General features: G+C 39.4%; 1 protein-coding gene across 4 annotated transcripts; it reads right to left on the reverse strand.

The window, feature by feature from the left end:
• Positions 1-238: 238 nt before the first annotated feature.
• dctn2 (dynactin 2 (p50)) lies at positions 239-24,589 on the reverse strand. Of its 4 annotated transcripts, XM_028003061.1 has the most exons (16): positions 24,382-24,589; positions 24,026-24,094; positions 23,226-23,234; positions 21,144-21,149; positions 20,395-20,491; positions 19,952-20,013; positions 19,673-19,771; positions 18,545-18,705; positions 16,910-17,060; positions 8,512-8,577; positions 8,248-8,286; positions 8,001-8,078; positions 7,406-7,477; positions 5,417-5,519; positions 4,651-4,742; positions 239-1,006 (listed from the first exon to the last, which is right to left on the reverse strand). In XM_028003061.1, exons 1-16 carry the CDS (start codon positions 24,415-24,417, stop codon positions 920-922), a joined length of 1,227 nt encoding a protein of 408 aa, XP_027858862.1. In that variant the 5' UTR covers positions 24,418-24,589; the 3' UTR covers positions 239-919. The 4 variants fall into 4 exon arrangements, with proteins under 4 accessions (XP_027858862.1, XP_027858863.1, XP_027858864.1 ...); XM_028003062.1 differs by lacking the exon at positions 21,144-21,149; XM_028003063.1 differs by lacking the exon at positions 23,226-23,234 and having other exon boundaries at positions 24,382-24,588.
• Positions 24,590-25,781: the final 1,192 nt, after the last annotated feature.

Consider the following 25,781-nt stretch of genomic DNA (forward strand, 5'->3'; position numbering starts at 1 on the left):
TTATTACATGCTATACTGCCACCTTGTGGCCATATATCAAATAACAATCAATGGGGCAATTAATATTTTTTGAAACAAATTCATTTTAAGTTTTGTTATATAAATTTTTAATGGTTTGATTGCTTTATCATCTGATCTCAATTATAATTTGTAAGATTATATTTAACCTATAATTGCTTTTGACAAGCTGACAATGATCAAGGTTTTATAAAAAATGAGAACTTGAAATGAACAGAGCCACATGTATGACATTTTGATTTATTGATCAGCTTCAGTGACCACAGATGAACAGAGTTGTAAGCAATGAGAAAGCAGATTAAAAGTTTGTCTGGTGTCCCGGTCATAATAATATAGTTACAAGCAACCAAGTGTAAGGAAACAATAAGGTACACGGGCATATTTACAAGCTTTCCTTCCACATTATACCCACACCAACAAGCTCTTGATACAACAATAAAGGACGATAGGTCGTACTTGCATTAAAGAGCAAATGTTTTTTTGTCATTTAACCAAACTGGGATTCATTTATTTATTCCAAAGTTACAGTACAAATTCTCTTAGTGTAAAGCTGCAGAGGAACCTTCTATGTGAATAAAAATAAAAACAGTCCAGTCTAAAAACTGATAAGCTGAACAGGAGAGACTTCAATCAGTGGGATGTTTGGAATGAAAGACTTTCAAATTACATCAGTTTTATGCAAGGAAGAGGAAATGAGGGTGGACATCTGAAGAACAGTTGGTCTCCTTTTTGTTTTGCCCATTTTGTCAACTTTCTAACATTCCACTTGGTGAAAAAAGGCGGAGGCTGAGCAAGAGAAGAACGTCCAGAAAGCACGCTACACCCCAAACACTTCGGATCTGTGCTCTCTAACCAAATATTTATTGTCCATGTTCTACTCTCTGCTGGACTGATTCAAACTTTATTTGGAAATCTTCTTCATCCTCTGATCCAGGGCTGCAAAGTTCTCCTCGATAGCCAACAGATTTTCCTTCATTGTCTGTTGGACCTAGAGGGTAAAAAGAGGAAGATGAGTTAAAAGTGTAGAAGAAATTCAGAAATGTTCAAGAGAAACAAGATCCAACAGATTTCAAAGTGGCCATAAGGGAGACCATGCAGAGATGTGAGGAAAATTATTTGTTAATGAACAAAGAGAAACATGGATCCAACTTGAGAAATGAGAACTCACTCTTAGTATCCAGAAGTTTAATCCAGTTTACCAACTTGGGCAGATTTGAACACAAATCAGTGAATTCTTTTAAACACTAAAATGAGGGACCAGTTATTTTTGGAAGCATACACTTAAATCTTAATCTCCTCACTGGTAGCATGCTACTTATTAAGTACTAAACCATAGAAATACTAACATTTTTGTGATTACACCTTCAAATTGATCAGATTTCTGTCAAAATTTTAGACATATGATATTTAGCTAAGCCGACCTTCAGCAGACTTGGCACTGCTCCAGTATTTCATTTGATTGCAGATTTAAAAGAAAACGTATGGATTAGAGGTGTGCTGATCGATTGGCCACCGATCATAATCGGCCGATTTCCGTGAAAAAGTGTATGATTGGTGATCGCCAATCACGGTCTCTTTTTGCCGATCACCAAAACGATCACCTGTACCTCACTTCTCAGCCTGCTTGTGCAGCTGATCTCTTTCCTTCGCACTGAGCAAGCGCGCAGCAACAAATCCTGTTGTGTGGAACTATAACGCTCTGAGAGTGAATGGGGAAGTTACATTTTGCGGCAGAAATTTACCTTGGGGGTGAAGCACGTCAAAATGCATCAGCACAACGAATCTATTATGACATTTAAAAAGCAAACATTTGACGGAGTTTGGCTACATCAAGGCTCAACACAGGAGAAAATGACATTTGGAGCGGCCAGATAGCAGGTAAAGCAGCGCACAACTACCAACACTCACCCGGATTAGCATGACGGTCAGAAAGCTAAACAAATAACCCAAAAAATAATTCAAGTCTTCAAGCTGCCGGTGTAAGACGCTGGTTCTGCTCTCGCTGTTGAACCGCCACTATGCGCTACTGGTAGTAATATTTTACATACGGAGCACCATTTCTGCTCCACCCGGAACGTCTCCTTAAAGCCGCAGCATTTAACGTAAACAACAACAATGATTTCACATATAAAAACTTTCGCTATGTCCAAACATGAGATAATTTATGAAAATAAATAATAATCGATCTCCTCTCCCTCCTCCTGTGTTCTGCAGAATTACTCCACTCAGTCAGAAACAACCAATCAGAACCAGCATTAATCACCTAGCCATGCTTTTAGCAAGTTTTGATTCAGTAACTTAGGATTGTTTATTTTGATGCAACCTACATTTGACTTTGAATGAATGTTTCCCTCTTTTATTAGACATTATTTGATATAGTCAGTGTTGTGAGACTTATTTGACTGATGTATAATTTAGGGTACAGAGAACCTTACTGTTAAATGTTGTTTAACTGGTTGCAGGTTTTTCAGTTCTTTTGACTGAGTAGCTGCTGTATTGTGCATGCAAGTATGTTGCATGTTTACGTTAATTAAGTGAATTTATTACCAGATCACTTTTTAATTTTGCCAGATCACATAGTATCATTAGAACTAACGCAAACAAGTCAATCCAGGCGATAGGCAATGATTGGTTATTGGCAGAGATCGGCCTCATGGGTGATTGGTATCGGAAGCAAAAAACCTGATCAGAGCATCCCTAATATGGATGCAAAACAGATCGAAAAATAAAATCAGTCAAGAACAGAGACGGATCAAAGTTAAACATCTTAAAGTCATGCAACAGCAAACTCTAAATATTGAGAAAATATCCAAAGCAATTTATCAGTGCAACATCTACATACTTTTTAAAAAAAGTTTTAAAAAGAGCCGTTGGCTCTAACGGCCTTTATTAGAAAGTAGTCCGACAGGAAAGAAGGTAATGAGAGAGAGAGGGAAGACATGCGGCAAATGTTGCCAGGCCGCGAATCGAACCTGCGACTACTTCCACGAGGACTAAGGCTTTCATATGTAGGTCCCTACGCCACCACAGCACCCCAACATTTACATACTTAAACAAACCAATTTAAATAAAACCAAATGGACAGGATATTTCCAAATGTGTTCTTAATCAGGAGATATAGCTGCTATAACTCCTGATAAGTTTTTATTTTCATCCGATAAAATGAAATCTGTTTTACTTAGTTTGATAAAACAAGTCACTTCCCAAATATAAAATATTGTTCAGATGTGAAGCTTAAACTCCAAGAGACTGATAGGAGAGTTTTATCATCGATTTCACTGATCTGCTGCACTGTGGTAGTTTTCTACAAGTTTTACCTCTTACAATTTTTCAATAAAAAAAGTGACCAACTGGGAATAGTGTTCCAGACCAAGAAGCAAAAACACTTAAATCTGCTCATGTTATTTATATCTTGATCTGATGAAACTGCACTGAAGGTGTCTGAACCGGCAGCTTCAGGAGTAGTGCTTTGCCACAGAAGGACGAGCAGGGGAGCGAGTTATCTCTGCATTGGACAGAAGCTCTGATAACGCCTAAGAAGATGCAGTGAAACTACCAAGCCTGTGAACCCAACTGCACCAATGATGGAAAAAAACACAATCGGGTTTATCACTGGTCCTCTGGATGAAGAGCAGCTGGAGCAGAGAAACTGTTGGGTTTGTTAAATGTTATATATTTAATCCAAAGGAGAAAATATTTTGTCAGTGAAAATAGTAAAGCAAAAATAATTTACACTTTTGACCTAGTAGACAAGTCGGTTAATCTTATAATTCTCTTCTTCCAGTCATATGACGACAGCACAAAAGGAAGGTAAATTTAAATTAAAAACAGTACAGATAAATTAGGGTTTTCAATGCTTTTTAAAAGTAACCACACAACTGGTGAAACAAGTCAAAGGGAAACTATTCCTCAGCTTTGCAGCCAGACTGAAATGCACCTGTCCCTTTTTGTTTAAGCCTTGAATAAGAAATAACCAACATCTTCTGAACCTGAAACTGAATTACAAGCAGCAACATATCAGGTTTAGGGCTCTGCAAGGGAGCACGAGTTCTTTAAAACAACTTTATCCAATGTAAAAAGTATAAAACTGCTGTAATATTAGTCTGTTAACCTGATTTAGTGAGAAGTCTGGCAGCTGTATTATGAATGGCTGAAAGGGGGGAATTAATTAACTGTCCAGATTGGTAAATAGGGCATTACAGTAATCCAGGCATAATCATCAATATTGGATTATATAGAATGATAAAAATTGACATTTCAGAGCTAGAATATTTATTATGCATTTAAAAACAGAGTGAGCACCAGTCAGTCTTTCTATCCATCCTCCTCCTATACATTTATTTCTGCAGCACTGCAGAAGAAGAGTGTGTGTGTATATTGAATATTCGATATTAAAGTAATTTAAAGGAACTCATCATCATCATCAATGTTTATGAAAATAGGTTATCATAAAATATCTTTACCTCATCTAATGAACACATTAAGTATCAAATTTTCTATTGCATTATAAAATTTCACATCTTGTACTTTTACTTAAGAGACTAAAACTTTCCAGTGTTCTTGTTTCACATTTCCAGCAAAAGAAAGGATTAATGTTGCAGCGGTGGTTCCAGACGGCAGTAAACTTCCTACCTGTGTTAGCAGGGTGTTGTTGTCTTTCAGAGAGTTGTTGATCATCTGCTGAGTCGTGTCCAGGTGAGTCAGCAGCTGGCCAAACTGCATGGCTGTCAGACACACAGTTGAGTGAAAAAGTGAAAGTCAAGAGAACTTAGTGTTTTCCTGTTAAACAGAGAAAAACTGAAGAGTTTAGTGCACACATAACAAAACTGACGAGTTCCTCAGTGATTACACACATTCATGTATTTGATATATTATTAATAAAATAAGTATAAATGGCTGCTTTTAGATGACATTATTTGACTAATGTTTAAAGTAATGCATTGCCTGATGTTACATGTCTCTTTCAAATTGGCAGACCTGATTAAAACCCATTTTCTCCGTCTTTCACACTACATTTTTCAACAAGAACGTGTTAAATTAACTCAATTGCCTGTCTCAATATTAATGTCCTTTAGTTTTAATCATAAATCCGCTTTCTAGATACAATCTTGTGCATCTAAAAATGCTCTAATCCCACCCCTACCAACCAATAAAATTCCTTTCAACTCTCACGGGAATCACAACAAAAAGATTTAACACTATTGCTGTAACTCATGTCAGGTTTGCCAGATATGCAACATTGTTACAATATTTGCAATATAAACCAGTACAGTACTTTAGTTGATTGTTCGGGGGCTTCTTTGCCTCGGGAAGTTGATTCTTGAGTTTGAAGGCCTTGTGTGTGTAAATGAATGAAAACAGTGCTTGTCAAGCTGTCAGTCACTTTCTTAGGTCTTACCTTGCTCATGCAACTCCTTGACAGCAACAAGCCTCTGCACCACCTGAGGAACGGAGGTGGACACGGCATCCCACTTCTGCACCACATCATACAGCTGCGACACCTGACAAGTATAGAGATAGAGATGTAAATAGGAATGGATGCACTGGTGGCTAATACCACAAGTTAGGACAATCTGTTTTTTCTTTCTACAATTTTAAACTCATAAGAAGGTCTGAAATTCAGTTTTCACAGACAACTTTCACACCATCTCAGGTTCCGAAAGGACTAGATGTTCACACCAAGACTGGTTTTTGTTTTATAACCAGAAAACTTGGATCCATTACCTGTAAACCTGCTGATGATCACTGGCTATAGGACTTATCAGACCGCATAAAACACTCATGAGGGCAACAATGGAACCAACTTATCAATAAATGGCGTCAATACAAGATAGCCTCAGAATTTGGTGAGTCTACATCTGTTGCACTTCCCCATAAAAATGAAGATGTTATTTGAAATATGTTCACTTTAACTCACAAGTAATAATGATTGGATTAATGTTGACTGCATACTTTGTTATACTCTGAAAGCTTGGATAATTTTGATATCTGTCGGTTTTCAAATGATAGTCGATGTTGACTGGAATCTAAAAAATACAATCACATGTTTTATCTGGAACACACAAATAAACAATAACCTAATAATTCTATTACTTTGGTCAGAAATGTTTTGTTCAATATGTGAATTATTTGGTTTAGTTCACCAAATCCGTTCATTATTTACTGTATTCTAGGCTTCAAAATCAAAATATAATTTTTTTTTGTTCGTTATTAGAAAGTTAATAGTTTGTATAATGCCCAGCGCTTTTGATGTTCACAATGTTTTATTTTCAAAAAAACAAAACAAGTCATCTAACAGTCTCTCCAACATTGACTGTCAGTGACGCGTGTTAACAGTTGAGTCAGTTACCATTTCACACTACCAGACTTCGACAGATCCCACTCCAAAAAAAAAAATTCTTTTGGCAGCGACAGTTTGGCTCTTGCACACAGACGTCATCCCATCTCACATCAACAGATTTTTGTGCAGACTGACCACAACTTGTACAGCCTGGCAGATTTTTCTTGACTGGGAATCAAGGGTTAAATTCAGACCGAAATTTGAGTAGAGCTTCTCCAGCTTTAGTTGCCGATCATGAATCAGGAAGATGAATGCAACCTGGGTGGGGCAGTACCTTCTGCTCTGTTCTTAATATTTTGATGCTACTTTGAACAATTTCAACATTTGAAATGTGCTTTATGAACAGTTTTGTTCAATTTGATTTTCTCTGTGATGAACATAGATTTTTTGTTTTGAACAGCTGATAAATTTACAGTTCCCTATATAAAAGCATAAAATAATTAATTTATCCCTGGAAAATTTGAAAAGCAACCAGACCTGAAAACATAACTTTACTATGCATTAGTAAAAGTAAAAGAATTACATTAAATAAAACCTGCTGCCACCTACTGGCCTATGACATAAATCACTCTAAACAGTCGATGGCTATGATAATCATGCAGGTCAAACAGATCCGATGAGGAACAGACAGATTGACAATAAAAATGCATGCGGCATCCCACGGCGATGTCATAGGTGGTTTTATTAAACCACACACCAGCATTTTTTTCTGTCAAACAGAAAAAAACATCTGTGCTTCACATTTAATCCTTTAAAAAGGTTTTTAAAAATTACTTTAAGGTCTCCATGTCGTCAGTGAACCCCTTAAAAATAAGGGGTGATACTGCAGTGGTTTTCATGCTTAGCTCTTAGTTTAGCTGTCAGAGCACTGGACTGGTCCAGTTATCTGTCTCATAGATAACGGTTTCTTTAAATAAATTAAAAGTCTTCAGAGAAGAAGAAGAAGCCTGGTATTCTTATGGCTGAATGAAGAAACTGATCCTTTGCTTTGATACAACCCGTCTTTACTCGGCTCAGAGGCATGATACATGTACCGGGATTACTAACCTTGTTTTGTGTTTCTGCATCTTCAATCGCTGCCTTGTTCTTGGCAATCTCATTCATCTTCCCAAGAACACTCTGTAAGATAGATTTAAATAACAAAAAAAAATTATTCACAGAACTCAAGGGGACAATTTTCTTACAAGACAAGCAATGGAGCTTTTTTTTTTTAAGACAGCATATGATGTAAACATTCTTTGTAAGCATTTGAAACCGCCCACTAAAAGAAGTAGCACTATGATCAAAATGCTGCAGCCAGGACATTATTTCCCTGGAGCACAGAGGGTTTTGAAAGTGTAAAAAGCAGAACAACAAAGAGAGAATTCAAACAGAAAACAACAACAAAGTTCTGCCAGCAGTTCACATTCAGCGAATCTCCGTAAACATCACTAAACATTATGGAAATGATATGATGGCAGTTTGCAGAAAGCCACAGTAGGCCAACAAGGCATGTCGGGCTCTCAACTAAATGCAAAATTCTGAACTCCAAAGACATTCCAGAAACTTCACACAATACAGAATTATTACAAACATCCTGATTTTTACTAGGCTGATAAATTTGTACAGAAACTCAGTTGCTCTAGTTTTGCAATGTAGGTACCTGCAGTCTTGCCTCTACTTGATCCAGTGTAGCAGAGTCCAGTGCACTGACCCTTGCCTGCAGGAGCTCAATGGTGTCCTGAGGTAAAAGATGCACGCAAGTTACAAACACACCTGAGAATAGAACCCGGTGTTTCTCCCATTCTGTTGGCAGGAACTGGTGACCTCTTTAAGTGACCCAGTTTTTCTGCTACATGTCACAGATGGTTATAAACTCTGAACAACTTCTAAATAAAAGGACTTCTTACCATCAAACTGGCTCCTTGTACACCAGCATTAAGAGGTCCCTACAATAAAAAAAACAGAAAATTAGAACTTATTAGTACTTATTAGTACTTATTACTTAGTAGAAAATGAATGTGGTTCTATTTCACTTTATGGATAGTGATGCGTTTAGACAGGCATAAATATTTTGTTGTTTGATGATTAAAGAGAAGCAAATGTACAGGCTAAGTATGAATGTGTGACAGAAACATTGAGGCGGATTTGTGTGTAAAATCCGTCGTGTGTACCTGCTTGTCTGATCCGGAGCCAACAGCGATCTCCAGCTGAGCTAGACGCTTCTCCAGTTCCGCCATCTACAGGGATGGAAAACGGGCAACACATGGTTGGAAGCGACATCAGCATGGCACAAAGCACATTGCTGCATTTTTGTCTAATCATCCAATGTATTGTGTTACGTCCACAAAGGGCACAACATATTTGAGGACACGAAGACAAAAATGAGGATTCAAAAGTAATTTTTATTTTCAATTCTCTCGACCTTTTCTTTAAGATGAGCTTCTTTTGATTTTTCTGTGAAGAAAAAGAGAATTAAATCCTCGGTTCCCCGTGTCCCAAAGAAAGAAAACAAAAATCCCAAAGTATAAACAGAAAGTTGGACCTGATGAGCCGGTCAAAAAGAACAAAACGGTACAGCAGGGGGCCAACCCTATACAGGGCCGTCGAAGCCCCTGCTAGTACCGAACTACAAGAAAAAAGAAACTACTGTTAAAGAAAAATCGAAAACAGGACAACCGGTCCCACCAGGTCAAAATTTACAACAAAAAAAAAACATCAACCAAACAAACAGCTAACAAAACTACCGTGTGGCAGACTGGAGACGTGCGCACCGCGTCAGAACGCATCCTGGGTGTTGGTTGGGAGTGGGCGTCGCCCTTACCTGGCGCAACCCAGCCTATTTATAGGCGGTCCAACAGCGTCACAAATTAACGGACCAATTACAAGAAAGAATTATCAAAACTCTAAAGTATATTAAACAACAACAACAAAAATCATACAACTAACTTCTATACAAAATAATCCAAGTAAAAAAAAAAATAGACAGAAATAAATACAATGTGCCGGAGCACATAATACCCCCACACAAAGACTCTGAATGGGGATTGAGGCAACCTGCAAAAAAACACTCAACCCATTCAGAAAAAGAAAGGTAAACAGACTAAAGTCGTGAAAGAGCGTCGGGTTGGAATGTCTGCAAACAGCGATCGACAAGACTGGACCAAATTAATGACATCAGCCTGCTTGGAAAAATCAAGGTGAGACAACAGGAGAGGTAAGTTTCCCAACACCTCCGAATTTGGAAACTGTCCTTCTGAGACAACCGGGAAAAAGACGTCACCTTCAGGGTCAGCACTGGACAGCTCCTTCCGTGCGTCCGCACCTGCACCGACGCATGAGACAGCTCGTCCACTGGAAACGCAACTCACCGCCTTAGGCAGAGAGGGCGTACGCTCGATGTAAGGCTCCAGCACGTTAACATGACATAGGCGTGACGCCCGCCCCCGATCAGGAGTAGAGACCATATAATCTCTACCGCTGACCTTACTCTTGATCACATAAGGACCACTGTAGCGTGCTTGTAAGCCGGAACCAGGGACCGGAAGTAACAACACTTTGCCACCAGGCTCAAAAACCCACATGGCCGCCTTTCTGTCAAATAACGACTTTATTGTAGCCTGTGCAGTGTGAAGATTTTCTTTGGCTACCTCGCACGCACGGCTCAGCTTCAGTCGAAAATCACTGACGTAGTCCAATAAATTTTGGCCAAACTTTTCACACAACCACTTCTCCTTCAAGAGGTTTAAAGGACCACGAACAGTGTGAGCAAAAACCAAGGCCGACGGGCTAAACCCCAGAGACTCCTGAATCTCCTCCCGTATAGCAAACAGTGGTAAACGTACCCCGTCATCCCAGTCCTTTTCGGACTCCAAACAGTAGGTGCGAAGCATCGTTTCCAACGGTTGATGGAATCGCTCGAGTGCGCCCTGACTTTCCGGGTGATAGGCGCTAGAATGACGGTGCTTTATGTCAAGTTGATTTAAAACCTGCGCATCGTTAAACAAAGATGCTAAGCTTTCGTCAGTGTTATGGAGCGCCATCAGCTGCTGTCTGAACAATGACAGAGCCTTGACATCAAACATGTCGTCCTCCTCCACACCTTTCCGTAATGGGACCCGTTCGGGTTCAGCGTTGCACAGAAAAGTTTCACTCAAATCCAGGTCATCAGGATCTTCCTCCTGTCGACGCCTAAGTGCTGCGCGCGTAACTGCGCACGACGTGGACACATCAGGGAAGGTAAGAGCAAGCTCATCCGGACAGGTGCGCAACACCGGGACGGGTGTAACGTCTGGAGTAACTAACACTCGACCCCCAGCCAAATCGTTGCTCATGATCATGGAGACGCCGGGTATGGGGAAACTAGGGCGCACTCCAACCACAGCGTCACCAGACCACAGCTCAGACTGGATCACGACTCTGTGCAGAGGAACACCAACGTCTTGCATGCCAAAACCACGAACCGGCACATCCGAACCAATAGCAGTGCCATCATCGAACGGCAAAATCCCCTCCAAAATAAAGGATTGAGAAGCAGCAGTATCCCGCAATATTTTTACAGGGATTTTCTCACCAGCAGGAGACACAGAAACAAATCCGTCCATAACGAAAGGCATAAAATCAGCATACTCGCAAGACTTTTTATTTGAATGTGACTGGGTAACGTGATTTACCGTTTGAACTAGAGCGACCGGCTTAGTGTTCTTCTTCTGCAAAACCGGACAATTGGCCACAATGTGCCCTCTCTTCTTACAATAAAAACACGTCACATTCGGTTTTAAATCCGACACAAGGTCTGACTGACATTCGACGCCATTGAGCGCAGCAGGTGTATCTGATTCAACGAATGAAACAGGTTTTACACACTCCTTCCCGTTATGTTCCGATTCGTCAAATATTTTAAAAACGTGATCGCTCAAAATTAGCTCTGTGCGTCAACACGTACTCATCAACGAGCACCGCCGCTTCCGACACGTCTGACACTTTATTTTTTTATTTAAGTAGGTGGTAACTCTGTCTGGCAAGCTATTTTTAAAATCTTCCATTAAAATAAGCTGCTTAAGTTGTACAAAATCCGCAACATTCTTAGCAGAGCACCAGCGATCAAAGAGAAGTTCTTTGTCTCTAACAAATTCCACATAAGTCTGATTATACTGTTTCTGTAACTTACGAAATTTCTGGCGATAAGCCTCAGGCACTAATTCATACGCCCGCAAAATAGAGTTTTTAACTTTGTCAAAATCAAGGCTATTTGCCACAGACAGAGACGCATATGCCTCTTGCGCTTTGCCACTTAATGTACACTGCAACAACAAAGTCCACACCTCCTTAGGCCATGTAAGTGTGAGCGCCACCCTTTCAAACAACGTGAAATATTTATCAACATCTCGCTCATTAAATGGAGGAACCAAGCAAACATTTTTACACACATCAAAATCATTTGATTGGGATTGCGAAGACGCAGCACCAAACTCAAGTTCCTTCAAACGCAGCTCGGCTTGTATCTCCACTTTCCTCTGTTCCAGATACAGCTCCTTCTCTCTCAAAGCAAGCCGTCCTAATTCAACTTCAAGCTCCTTCAAACGAACCGGATCATCAGGCCAAGAAGCCCTGGATGGAGACCCAACAAGACTTTTTGGTAAACTTGTAGCAGGAAAAATCCCAACCTCAACCAGTGCTGCCAACAACTCAGCCTCAATTGTTCCTCTTTTAGCACGTTTATTTACAGTAACCTTGAACTGATCGGCTATCAACAGCAACTGATCCTTTGTGCAGGTACCCAAGGACTCAAACATGGGCTTCCTAACAAACTCATCCAGGTCAAACTCCATCTCTACACCACAGAATCAAGCCACACTCTGCGCTAAAAGCCCATGCACAAACAAAAGCGACCAGAAAACCACGCCCACTATCACAATCAAACCACCGCAACGCACACCAGCTGTTCCAAACTGCAGAGAAAAACCACACAACCGAAACAAACGCAAAACAAGCTCAGGACACAACTAGGCGCTAAAGGTAAACCTTGTTTAGACGAGCCCCCATAAATATGTTACGTCCACAAAGGGCACAACATATTTGAGGACACGAAGACAAAAATGAGGATTCAAAAGTAATTTTTATTTTCAATTCTCTCGACCTTTTCTTTAAGATGAGCTTCTTTTGATTTTTCTGTGAAGAAAAAGAGAATTAAATCCTCGGTTCCCCGTGTCCCAAAGAAAGAAAACAAAAATCCCAAAGTATAAACAGAAAGTTGGACCTGATGAGCCGGTCAAAAAGAACAAAACGATACAGCAGGGGGCCAACCCTATACAGGGCCGTCGAAGCCCCTGCTAGTACCGAACTACAAGAAAAAAGAAACTACTGTTAAAGAAAAATCGAAAACAGGACAACCGGTCCCACCAGGTCAAAATTTACAACAAAAAAAAAACATCAACCAAACAAACAGCTAACAAAACTACCGTGTGGCAGACTGGAGACGTGCGCACCGCGTCAGAACGCATCCTGGGTGTTGGTTGGGAGTGGGCGTCGCCCTTACCTGGCGCAACCCAGCCTATTTATAGGCGGTCCAACAGCGTCACAAATTAACGGACCAATTACAAGAAAGAATTATCAAAACTCTAAAGTATATTAAACAACAACAACAAAAATCATACAACTAACTTCTATACAAAATAATCCAAGTAAAAAAAAAAATAGACAGAAATAAATACAATGTGCCGGAGCACATAATACCCCCACACAAAGACTCTGAATGGGGATTGAGGCAACCTGCAAAAAAACACTCAACCCATTCAGAAAAAGAAAGGTAAACAGACTAAAGTCGTGAAAGAGCGTCGGGTTGGAATGTCTGCAAACAGCGATCGACAAGACTGGACCAAATTAATGACATCAGCCTGCTTGGAAAAATCAAGGTGAGACAACAGGAGAGGTAAGTTTCCCAACACCTCCGAATTTGGAAACTGTCCTTCTGAGACAACCGGGAAAAAGACGTCACCTTCAGGGTCAGCACTGGACAGCTCCTTCCGTGCGTCCGCACCTGCACCGACGCATGAGACAGCTCGTCCACTGGAAACGCAACTCACCGCCTTAGGCAGAGAGGGCGTACGCTCGATGTAAGGCTCCAGCACGTTAACATGACATAGGCGTGACGCCCGCCCCCGATCAGGAGTAGAGACCATATAATCTCTACCGCTGACCTTACTCTTGATCACATAAGGACCACTGTAGCGTGCTTGTAAGCCGGAACCAGGGACCGGAAGTAACAACACTTTGCCACCAGGCTCAAAAACCCACATGGCCGCCTTTCTGTCAAATAACGACTTTATTGTAGCCTGTGCAGTGTGAAGATTTTCTTTGGCTACCTCGCACGCACGGCTCAGCTTCAGTCGAAAATCACTGACGTAGTCCAATAAATTTTGGCCAAACTTTTCACACAACCACTTCTCCTTCAAGAGGTTTAAAGGACCACGAACAGTGTGAGCAAAAACCAAGGCCGACGGGCTAAACCCCAGAGACTCCTGAATCTCCTCCCGTATAGCAAACAGTGGTAAACGTACCCCGTCATCCCAGTCCTTTTCGGACTCCAAACAGTAGGTGCGAAGCATCGTTTCCAACGGTTGATGGAATCGCTCGAGTGCGCCCTGACTTTCCGGGTGATAGGCGCTAGAATGACGGTGCTTTATGTCAAGTTGATTTAAAACCTGCGCATCGTTAAACAAAGATGCTAAGCTTTCGTCAGTGTTATGGAGCGCCATCAGCTGCTGTCTGAACAATGACAGAGCCTTGACATCAAACATGTCGTCCTCCTCCACACCTTTCCGTAATGGGACCCGTTCGGGTTCAGCGTTGCACAGAAAAGTTTCACTCAAATCCAGGTCATCAGGATCTTCCTCCTGTCGACGCCTAAGTGCTGCGCGCGTAACTGCGCACGACGTGGACACATCAGGGAAGGTAAGAGCAAGCTCATCCGGACAGGTGCGCAACACCGGGACGGGTGTAACGTCTGGAGTAACTAACACTCGACCCCCAGCCAAATCGTTGCTCATGATCATGGAGACGCCGGGTATGGGGAAACTAGGGCGCACTCCAACCACAGCGTCACCAGACCACAGCTCAGACTGGATCACGACTCTGTGCAGAGGAACACCAACGTCTTGCATGCCAAAACCACGAACCGGCACATCCGAACCAATAGCAGTGCCATCATCGAACGGCAAAATCCCCTCCAAAATAAAGGATTGAGAAGCAGCAGTATCCCGCAATATTTTTACAGGGATTTTCTCACCAGCAGGAGACACAGAAACAAATCCGTCCATAACGAAAGGCATAAAATCAGCATACTCGCAAGACTTTTTATTTGAATGTGACTGGGTAACGTGATTTACCGTTTGAACTAGAGCGACCGGCTTAGTGTTCTTCTTCTGCAAAACCGGACAATTGGCCACAATGTGCCCTCTCTTCTTACAATAAAAACACGTCACATTCGGTTTTAAATCCGACACAAGGTCTGACTGACATTCGACGCCATTGAGCGCAGCAGGTGTATCTGATTCAACGAATGAAACAGGTTTTACACACTCCTTCCCGTTATGTTCCGATTCGTCAAATATTTTAAAAACGTGATCGCTCAAAATTAGCTCTGTGCGTCAACACGTACTCATCAACGAGCACCGCCGCTTCCGACACGTCTGACACTTTATTTTTTTATTTAAGTAGGTGGTAACTCTGTCTGGCAAGCTATTTTTAAAATCTTCCATTAAAATAAGCTGCTTAAGTTGTACAAAATCCGCAACATTCTTAGCAGAGCACCAGCGATCAAAGAGAAGTTCTTTGTCTCTAACAAATTCCACATAAGTCTGATTATACTGTTTCTGTAACTTACGAAATTTCTGGCGATAAGCCTCAGGCACTAATTCATACGCCCGCAAAATAGAGTTTTTAACTTTGTCAAAATCAAGGCTATTTGCCACAGACAGAGACGCATATGCCTCTTGCGCTTTGCCACTTAATGTACACTGCAACAACAAAGTCCACACCTCCTTAGGCCATGTAAGTGTGAGCGCCACCCTTTCAAACAACGTGAAATATTTATCAACATCTCGCTCATTAAATGGAGGAACCAAGCAAACATTTTTACACACATCAAAATCATTTGATTGGGATTGCGAAGACGCAGCACCAAACTCAAGTTCCTTCAAACGCAGCTCGGCTTGTATCTCCACTTTCCTCTGTTCCAGATACAGCTCCTTCTCTCTCAAAGCAAGCCGTCCTAATTCAACTTCAAGCTCCTTCAAACGAACCGGATCATCAGGCCAAGAAGCCCTGGATGGAGACCCAACAAGACTTTTTGGTAAACTTGTAGCAGGAAAAATCCCAACCTCAACCAGTGCTGCCAACAACTCAGCCTCAATTGTTCCTCTTTTAGCACGTTTATTTACAGTAACCTTGAACTGATCGGCTATCAACAGCAACTGATCCTTTGTGCAGGTACCCAAGGACTCAAACATGGGCTTCCTAACAAACTCATCCAGGTCAAACTCCATCTCTACACCACAGAATCAAGCCACACTCTGCGCTAAAAGCCCATGCACAAACAAAAGCGACCAGAAAACCACGCCCACTATCACAATCAAACCACCGCAACGCACACCAGCTGTTCCAAACTGCAGAGAAAAACCACACAACCGAAACAAACGCAAAACAAGCTCAGGACACAACTAGGCGCTAAAGGTAAACCTTGTTTAGACGAGCCCCCATAAATATGTTACGTCCACAAAGGGCACAACATATTTGAGGACACGAAGACAAAAATGAGGATTCAAAAGTAATTTTTATTTTCAATTCTCTCGACCTTTTCTTTAAGATGAGCTTCTTTTGATTTTTCTGTGAAGAAAAAGAGAATTAAATCCTCGGTTCCCCGTGTCCCAAAGAAAGAAAACAAAAATCCCAAAGTATAAACAGAAAGTTGGACCTGATGAGCCGGTCAAAAAGAACAAAACGATACAGCAGGGGGCCAACCCTATACAGGGCCGTCGAAGCCCCTGCTAGTACCGAACTACAAGAAAAAAGAAACTACTGTTAAAGAAAAATCGAAAACAGGACAACCGGTCCCACCAGGTCAAAATTTACAACAAAAAAAAAAAACATCAACCAAACAAACAGCTAACAAAACTACCGTGTGGCAGACTGGAGACGTGCGCACCGCGTCAGAACGCATCCTGGGTGTTGGTTGGGAGTGGGCGTCGCCCTTACCTGGCGCAACCCAGCCTATTTATAGGCGGTCCAACAGCGTCACAAATTAACGGACCAATTACAAGAAAGAATTATCAAAACTCTAAAGTATATTAAACAACAACAACAAAAATCATACAACTAACTTCTATACAAAATAATCCAAGTAAAAAAAGAAATAGACAGAAATAAATACAATGTGCCGGAGCACATAACAATTGCCAACAAATATTCATATATGTGAATGAAAACACAGCACATCAGGGAACTCGTCTGACTAAAACATTCAGACTGCACTCATAAAGACGCTAGCCCCTACCCCCTTAACCTCGACGTTACCTTGGTGGACTCGTTGAATTTCTCCTGCTCTGGTCTGCTGTGCAACTCGTAGAGCACCACTCCATCTGGACCCTTTGTTGAAGAGGGTTTGCCATCTCCTGCGGAGCTGCTGCGACTGCCCTTCGCCGCCTCCAGCTGGGTGAGCAGACGCCTGCAGGCAGGAGGGAGAGGAAGACGCAGAATGATTATACAGTCTGTTCAAAGCAGTTAACAGCCCCATGTGCTGTCTGTCTCTCTTAATGCGTTTAAATTTCAGTTTGAAGGTGAAAATATGTCCCTTTACATTGTTTCAATCCCAACACGCATCTTGAAGACTCAGCTTTCCCTGTTTACGCTGGGTTTTGACATATTTCTCAGCATCTCCTGCCTCCCGTCTGGCTGCAATTCCCAGTGCAGGGATAGTGGACTGTTGAGCCAACCCACATTAAGTGTCAAAGCCATCAAAACCATTATGCACAATTAACCGGATTAATCGTGATGAAATAATCATCAACTGGAGTAACAAGACTCTAAAATATGCCATTTACTTTTATTTCAGTTTAGAACAAGTTGTTGCTTGGCATAATTTTATACCAGGCACTGATGCATTTATTTTTGCTTTTCTCTTCCTCTAGGCTTCATTGTTTGACAAAACTCCAAACAGCTTAGAAGGCTATAATTATGTTTCACTAAACTTTAGGGGAAAAGTTCAAAACATCTTGCTTGAACTTTTTCACATTGCTACCAACATTTTTCATGCATTTAATTTGGGTTTATGTGACAAATTAGTGTAAATCTACATTGTTTAAATGTATGTAGGCATTCTGTTTGGTTTCCACCGGCTGTTCACATCAGTAGATTAACACTTCTCCCCACTCTTTAAAAAAAAAAAAAAAAAGTTCAAGTTTGCCCAGACTGAATGGAGAGTGTCTGAATATCTCAACAGCATTCAGGTCTGGTATTTGATCAAAGTTATCCCAACACATGGATGTATTTTGATCTAAGGCATTCTCAGTCATGTGGCTATGGCTGCATGTTTAGAAGTCCAGTCTCAAGTCGTTTGAAGCCTCTATAAGGTTTTCTTCCAGGATCGCCCTTTAGCTTGACCTGTTTACCTCAATGGCTCCAAACATCTTTAATATGTTTGGAGCTGCTATAAGTTCCAAACATATTAATATGTCTGCTATAAGAAAAGCATTCTTACAGCATGATGTTGTCACCATCATTGTTCCCAGCAACGCTGGAGTCTTCAGGGTTTTGCACAGTTTTGGTTTTTCACTATTTGGTTTTTCAATGTTGGAAAAACGTTATATTTTAATCTCACCTGACGAGAATAACAGAATACATTTCACAGTAATTTATTTACGGTTTCTTACCTAAAGTCTCTAAAGTTTGTGATCGTAACAACATTACAACATAAGAAAAGGTTTAAAAACCACTTTAGTAAGGCAGAATAAAATGTCTCTTAATCTACTCTTAATAAGCCCCAGGCATAAACAAGCTCATAACACCACAACTAAAATTGACTCTAAACCTTAAATTAAAATGCTCGTCTTTGAAAGATTGTCTTTGCTGAATCTTAACAGTACACTTTGAACATTCATGACAGTTGTATGTAAATAAGGACACCGCCTTGCCAGGCTGCTTTCATCTCACCTTGCAAGCGCTCCATCTGGATCGGCCAGGTTGATATGCGCCTGTGGTCCCAGCAGCGAATCAAGGTGGGCAGAAACCAGTTGCTGCTTCAGCTGCGCTGCCTGCTGAGCGAGAGCCACCGGGGTGAGGCGCTCCTCTGCATTACTTTCCTTTGCAGTAGCCTAGAAAGTAAAATTGGTGTCAGCGAACATAATTTTCATGACAGGGTACAATCACAAGAAAAAATATTTTGCTGAGCTCATGGCTGTGTTATTGTATTTTATGCTGCTGCTTTTGCTGTGGTCAAGGACCTTATGATCAATTTCTGGAGCATCATGTCAACTCAAACTACGTACTTTGCCCTAAGCTAAAGTCATTATGGTGTCACCAGGTTCACTTGAATTCTGAAATTTGAAAAGAATTTTAGACTCTTGAACATTTCCCCAACTTTGCTAAAGTGGAATTCCTAGTATTTTCTCTCCAGAAAAGTTAATGTTATTTAACTGAGGCAGATCTAGAATTAATACAGTAACATTTTAGCTAAAAATATCTCTCACAACAATTACATGCGTAAGCTTATTTTTTCTCTAAAAACAGTCACCTGTGATCTAATAATTTTGAGAATAGGTTAGGTTTATGGACAACTGCAGCTGTATAATGCAATTTGCTCAAAGGGAATTTCTTAATGCTGCATGACTGTCACAGAAAAGCAGCAGGCAGACTGAATACTCTGCCAGAACAACCTGCAGGACTTACAGAATGACAGAAAAAAATAAAACCTAAGCAACCTGAAAACAGCCTAAATTGTTATTTGCCACTGGGAGCAAGGTAGCTTCACTAAACGCATCCACATTAATGAGAAGCAAAGTTAATTAGCGGTTTCTAAAAGGAAACTATGTTAGTCTGAAAAGCAACTCTGCTCGTTCTAAATTCAATTTAGCTTGAAATTGAGGTTACACTCCAAAAGTACTCGCTGCATAAACTTCCAAATATGATTAAATGGTCTGGAAATATTGGAAACATGTCAAAAAAAAGAACACCATCTGGTTTGCAGTGGTGAAAACCAGGTGGTGTGCATTTTTTTGATTCAGTGTTGAAAAAAAGATGGATTTTTTTCCTCCAGATTTTTTCAGGTGCTAGCAGCCCCACCTGGATGGTGTCCACCTCCTGAACGAGTTCCTGGATCTCATTAACCAGGCGCTGATACTTTTGCTGGGGTGTCTCCTTCACGCCGCTGCCCTCACCGAGCTAAAGCACAAAGAAAGAGAAAAACAAAAAAGTCTGAATATTACTGAAGTAACTTCTCTGCCTGTTTGACTTTATTGGAAAGCACAGTGAGCAGATTTTAAAAAAAGGAAAAAAAAACAGCTCTGGAAAAGTGATTACCCATTTTTTTTAAAAATACTGATGCATTTCGACGGCACTTACGATTTCAAACTCTCCCGACTCATAACCCACTCTTCTGCTTCTACTGATTCTATCTGAGAAGTCTGTGAAAAAAATGCATTTGTCATAAGATTAAAAACAGTAAACGTTGACTGATTGCTATAGACATCAATGCTCATTTATGGAAAGTGAAAAACATCTTTAATAAGTTTTAAATACTATATTATGGCTCACATTTTTGTTAACAGTCTCTAAGTAGGCCAAAAAATTGCATTGGTATTTTAATGAATGTTAAAATTTGACAAAATTACTATTTTTTGACTTTACTGGAGAAAAAAAGGGCGTAGAGGCCCATTTCCATTCACAGACAAAATAGTTTTAAAAACAAAAAACTATTTTAAAGAAGACACTGTATGTATTAGTAAAGTTGAAATGCTCCAGAAACTGAGTAAATTAAACAAGTTATTTGTTGAACACAAACTGACCAAGTCCTTTGGTGCTGACGTGTTTGTCTTTGAACTTGTCATAGGCTGCATTAGGGTTGACCACAATCCTCTCTACGCTGTCACTGCAAAGCTCCTCCTGATTAAAACAAACAAAAAAAACAAAAACACTCATTTAATCAAAAACACAATCCAGCAAAGCAGTCTGCTTACAGGTGTAGAGAATACATCAGGTGTTTAAATACATGGACAAGATTGATAAAGAGTAAATGCATACTTCATCAATGCTCAAATACAAATTGAGGGAATTATATCATACAACACCCCTACATGATTATGAATTTAAAGCAGTCGTGTCAAAAGATTATTGAAATCTGCAAAGGTTTCCCATAATCTAGAAGATTCTCTGTAGGGGTGTAGCAAATTTAGAGGAGCAGGAAAGAGATCAATGGAAAAAAATGAATGTATCATTAATACACACTTTATGCAACCAACTCTAAAATGATTTTATTTCTGGATTGTCCTACTGTCAAAAAAAAAGTTACATGAACCAAAAAGCCAGAAACACACCTAGAGCTACTTTATTCTTTCTAAATGACAACTGATTAATGATGTAAGGAAATTTAAAAAATAAAAAAAGATGATTGGTTATGGAGACCAAGACTATAAACATAAATGATACACCACTGACACACAAATAAATGCCAATTCACACATATGAGGACACACAAAACAGTTGGTTCCAGAGATGTTAGGAGGAGTAGGAGGAGGAGAGTGAGTTAGGCTCTTACCAGCTCCTTGGGTTTCCAAAGAGAGTTAAAGAAAATAAAATGGAAGAGCAGAGGGAGAGAGAAAAGTAGGGGGGGAGAGAGAGACAACACAGATTAATGTGGTTATCACATGCCATGCACACAACAGGAACACTTGGCCAGGGTTTCAGGAAGATAAGAAAGAAAGCAGTGTTCTGAGTGCTGCAGCAACAAACCCTGGAGAAAAAGCTTCTCTGGAAAACGTAGGTCTCCAGTTCTTTCCCTCTTCACTCATTCAGGGTGATTAGATGACTTAACTCCAGAATTTCTCTTCTCTCCAATAATATTCTAATTCATCAAAAAGAACTCCACTATTTTCCTGAACAGTAAATAAGAAAACACTGAATACTGTGTAGAGGTTTTTGACAGTCTGGACTGATTATTGCTGACTGTATTGCATATAATGAACTTTGAACTTTAGAATAAAAATGGTATTTATAGTAGGTATGGTCAGTTACCAGTATTGAGGTAAAGGTTTAAAAACTGCTAAAACGTTCTCATCTTGCCATTCCTATATTAAGGTCTATTTTCTGAGGAGCCAAAAGAGTAAGCAGAGTGTTCTTTGGCTGTATTGTCCATATAATCTCTAAGGGGTTCCCTTCACCTACCTGCTGCTGCCCACTGCCAGTCAGCAGGCCGAAATAACTACTGTACTACTGTCCTCATTTGCATAAAAAGACAAATTCAGCTGTTTTAAAATATTTCTGGTAATAAAAACATATGACAGTCATGGTGTTGAAACCTTAACCAGTCAACCTAAAATAAACTAACAGTTTTATAGCTACAGTATTAAAGCTAAGAGTGAAACATCTGTTCGGTAGCTGACTTTAGGCTTGGTACATGAGCAGATAGCCCAATCAGCTCCAGGTACTTCCAACACTAATCTTTAGAGAGCAAAACAGCAAAATGTTATATCTTTTTGTGCAATAAGTAAATAAAAACAGCTGAAAATACATTTGTTATTTTTTAAAATTATTTTAACTTAGTATTTCAATCAAACTCAAAATAAATACAGAGTATAGATAAAATTATGACACTTGTAATACTGTTATATTTTAGCAGCAGTAGCAATATTTATGTTGAATTTGTATATTTTATTTTTTTAAATAATAATATTTATTTTACACCATCATGTCAATATCCTCAAGTGTGTTCTGCAGTAATCTGAGAGTGGTCCATGCCCAAATTAAGTTTGAAAACCCAGAAATATTCCTGCCATCCAGTGACAGTGAATTAATCCAACATCTAAAATAAAAAAAACATACCAATAGCTATAATCCCAGTCACACACCTGATGCATCTAATACCAGATCAAAACAATGATCTTTTGCACCCCTAAATGATCTATAACACACTGGCCAAAAAAACATTTTGGAGTAACTAATCAGGCATACTCCAGAAAATGACTGGGAAAAAAATAAGCTTGTGGTACTGTGGCAAGGGAGAAAGTCTAGCAGAATGTCAATACCATAACCAAAGCTTATTTTTTGTGATTGTATTTATAAAACATGAAAGGGGTGTGGGTAACAAGCAAACATTTTACTTCTGGATTTTCTTCCATTTATAGAATTCATGGACAGTTAAAAAGAGATTATTTGCATTTAATTTCACATTTCAGGTAAGTTTCTACCACATCCAACCTGTTAATTAGGACAGGCAATGACCCAGCAAGCAGAAGAGCTCCTTAGAAAATTTTGTTAGTCAGAACATAAAAGTTAGCAGAGAAGCAAGTTTGAGAGCATGAAGACAGGTTAAACAACAAAATATAAGTCTTTTTCAGATGTCAACACACACATGCATTCCTACACACACGTCAATCAGCACTTCTGAAGACCCTTCAGCATCATTATGGCCTTAAGATTTAAACAAATTTTTAAAAAATCAGGAATCAGCTTCTATTACTTTAAAACGATTATTAAGGAATTGCATAGTAGCAGAGGAACAATGCCATTAACCCGGTTCTCATCTCAATCGATGCTTAAAGAAGAATTTGATAGATCATCATTAATGGAGAAAAAAAATGAAGAAAACCCAACATGCATTAAGCTCACAGAAAAATCTTACTTGTACACACTACGGTCCCAGGAGGGATGAAGAGGGATCACAACAGGGACAAGAGAACAGGGAGAATAAATGTGGCAACATGGAACAGGAATATCAATTAAGATTTGCTTGGCTGTCCTATCAACATTAGACAATTAAAAAATAAATAAATAAATAAAAGCATAAATATTAAAGCAGCACCAGTCAACTGCATACAGGATGGCAAAACCAGTAACTTTTTTATTAACTCGTAATTGAGATTAAAAAAAATGTCAAAAATAAAACACAGAGAACACCACAGAACATTTTTCGTAAAGTCACAAGATGATCATCATGGTATGATTATGAACAGGGTATGAGACGTCAGGGGGGAGTTTTTGTCTCTTGGAAATTCATTTCTAACTTCTTTTAGTGCAGATGTGGAGAATGTATTTATTATTTAGAGGGAAAAAATATACCAAATCGGGATTTTTCTCTGAACTTATTACAATAGACTACTTCAACAGAGGATCGTTGAAGTAGTCTTAACGTTTCAGTTTTTATAAAGTTAGTAACAGTGGCTAAGTTGTCCTTCATGATTAAAATTACAACTGGATAGCGGAGTGCAATCCCACACAAACTAGTTGCTAGCAATTTAACTACAGTTGAAAAATCAAGTAATTGTTAATAGATATGTCGTGTCAAACAGACCATAATGATCCAGATAACAATGAAGGAACCAACTGTCCGTTAGAGGAGGGTTAAACGTTAGTTAGCTTATTAGCGTTAGCAGCAGGCTACTCAGTAATAAGTCCATACATTAGCACAGAAAGACCACCTACCGATTCAAACTGAGCCTGGTCGTCCTCTGGAAGGTCGCCAGTCTCATACACGTCCGGTTCGTTAAAAGCCTACAGAAACAAAATGCGATAAATGCTGTTATTTCGTTGGTTTGTTTTGTATTAGCCTGGCCAACGCCCCGGCTTCACTGAGAACCACCAAAACGCCAAGTCTAACAATTTTGTATGTTTGCATCTTATGGCATTATCTTAGCTGCATGTCTTCTATTGAGATGCAACGCTATCTGGTGTTCAGTGTGGATTGTTTGCAGACAATAAGAAGATAAGACGTTCAGCAGCAGAGCTGTTAGCTAGCAGTTCCACCTTTCAGTCTGAAGATGTGTTTGTTAGCAACTTACAATTCCTGGTAAGTTTGCGTATTTAGGATCAGCCATTGTCAATAGGAATAACAAAAACACAACAAAATGTAATAGCAGCCTCTAAAACCGTTCAGGCAATCGATTCGCTGAGTGGGATTATATTAAAAGCTAGCGATGGATGAGCCAGCAGTATCTCAGCCGGCGGAGCGGTGCAAGCTGATGTGGTCACTTGCTTGATTTGGCAGCGTGTCTGCTCGATTTATTTCACTCAGTCTTACATGGGCGGTGCAGTTAACGCTATATCAGTGGGAAAGCGGTAAGCGTCTTATTAAAAACAGTAAAACAAGCACACCTAAGCCGTCATGCGTCATTCCGCATATATTTCGCCAACCAATATGTTTTAAGGATATTTTTTCCTCGAGTCTGTTTTCTTAAAACGTATCAATAAACAAGGCATATTAATTTATTAGAGTTATGAAATTGAACTATTAATGTGTGGCATCAACTAAATTATTTTAGTTTTTTCACTTCTTGAATATTGTTACTGGATTTAAGACGAACCTATTTATGAGACACATGAGGGCGCCAAAAGTACGAGAAAATAGTGAAAATTGATAGTGAAAATAGTTTACTCTCCAAAACATATTCTTGTTATTAACTTCACAGCGTTGTGGGGCTCTTGTATAACTTTTATGAATGTATTTATGTATTTTTTTTCTGGATTGAAATTGATTTTGTATGTTTGCAGTATAAACTTTGAGTCAGAGTTTGTAGTTAAAATGTTTAGACACATCGAATGTGTAAGAAACCTTTTTTTTTTTTTTTGACATGGAAAGACATGGACAGAATCTATGCACATATATTTGTAACTTGTTAAAATAGCATTGAACACATTTTATTTCCATAAATGCACATTTTAAAACTAAGATTATAATAAATTTTGGAACATAATTTTTTGTGTGTGATAAAACCTAAGCACATTATTTTTAAATGCTCTTTAAATTAACTTATATAAACACATATAACCCCATTTGCCGCTGTTACAATTCAGTTATAAGGTATTTTTTCAGATATGTTTATATGAAATTTGTTACTGATTTACTTAATGCTAATATGTACAAGATCTTAATAAAACATTAAGACAAAACAAGAGGACAAAGATCATGAAAGAAAAAAAGAGGGGCAATTTCTATATAATTCTAAAAATTGTCTTCTGATGCTATTTAAAATGAGACATTTACAAATGGGGTTGCGTATAGATAAACAGTTTCTTTTCACTGCTCTTTTACTTAATTAATAAATTATACATATTCATAATTTAGTTTGTTGCTCCTCAACTTGAATTGTTAGAGGGGTTTTTTTCTCAGTGGATTAGGAACATTAGGAATGTAACAGAGTTACAAATGTGTTTCTTTCTTAAATTATTATTTCTTATTCAT

The sequence above is a fragment of the Xiphophorus couchianus genome, chromosome 20 (genome assembly GCF_001444195.1).
Source record: "Xiphophorus couchianus chromosome 20, X_couchianus-1.0, whole genome shotgun sequence".
Classification (NCBI taxonomy): domain Eukaryota; kingdom Metazoa; phylum Chordata; class Actinopteri; order Cyprinodontiformes; family Poeciliidae; genus Xiphophorus; species Xiphophorus couchianus.

Excerpts from the sequence above, each read along its gene's own strand:
- dctn2 (XM_028003061.1), bottom strand. The coding sequence starts at position 24,417 with ATGGCTGATCCTAAATACGCAAACTTACCAGGAATT. Across the intron at positions 24,095-24,381 it reads ACGCAAACTTACCAGGAATT|GCTTTTAACGAACCGGACGT; the intron begins GTAAGTTGCTAA and ends TTGTTTCTGTAG. Across the intron at positions 19,772-19,951 it reads AGTCGGGAGAGTTTGAAATC|CTCGGTGAGGGCAGCGGCGT; the intron begins GTAAGTGCCGTC and ends TTTGTGCTTTAG.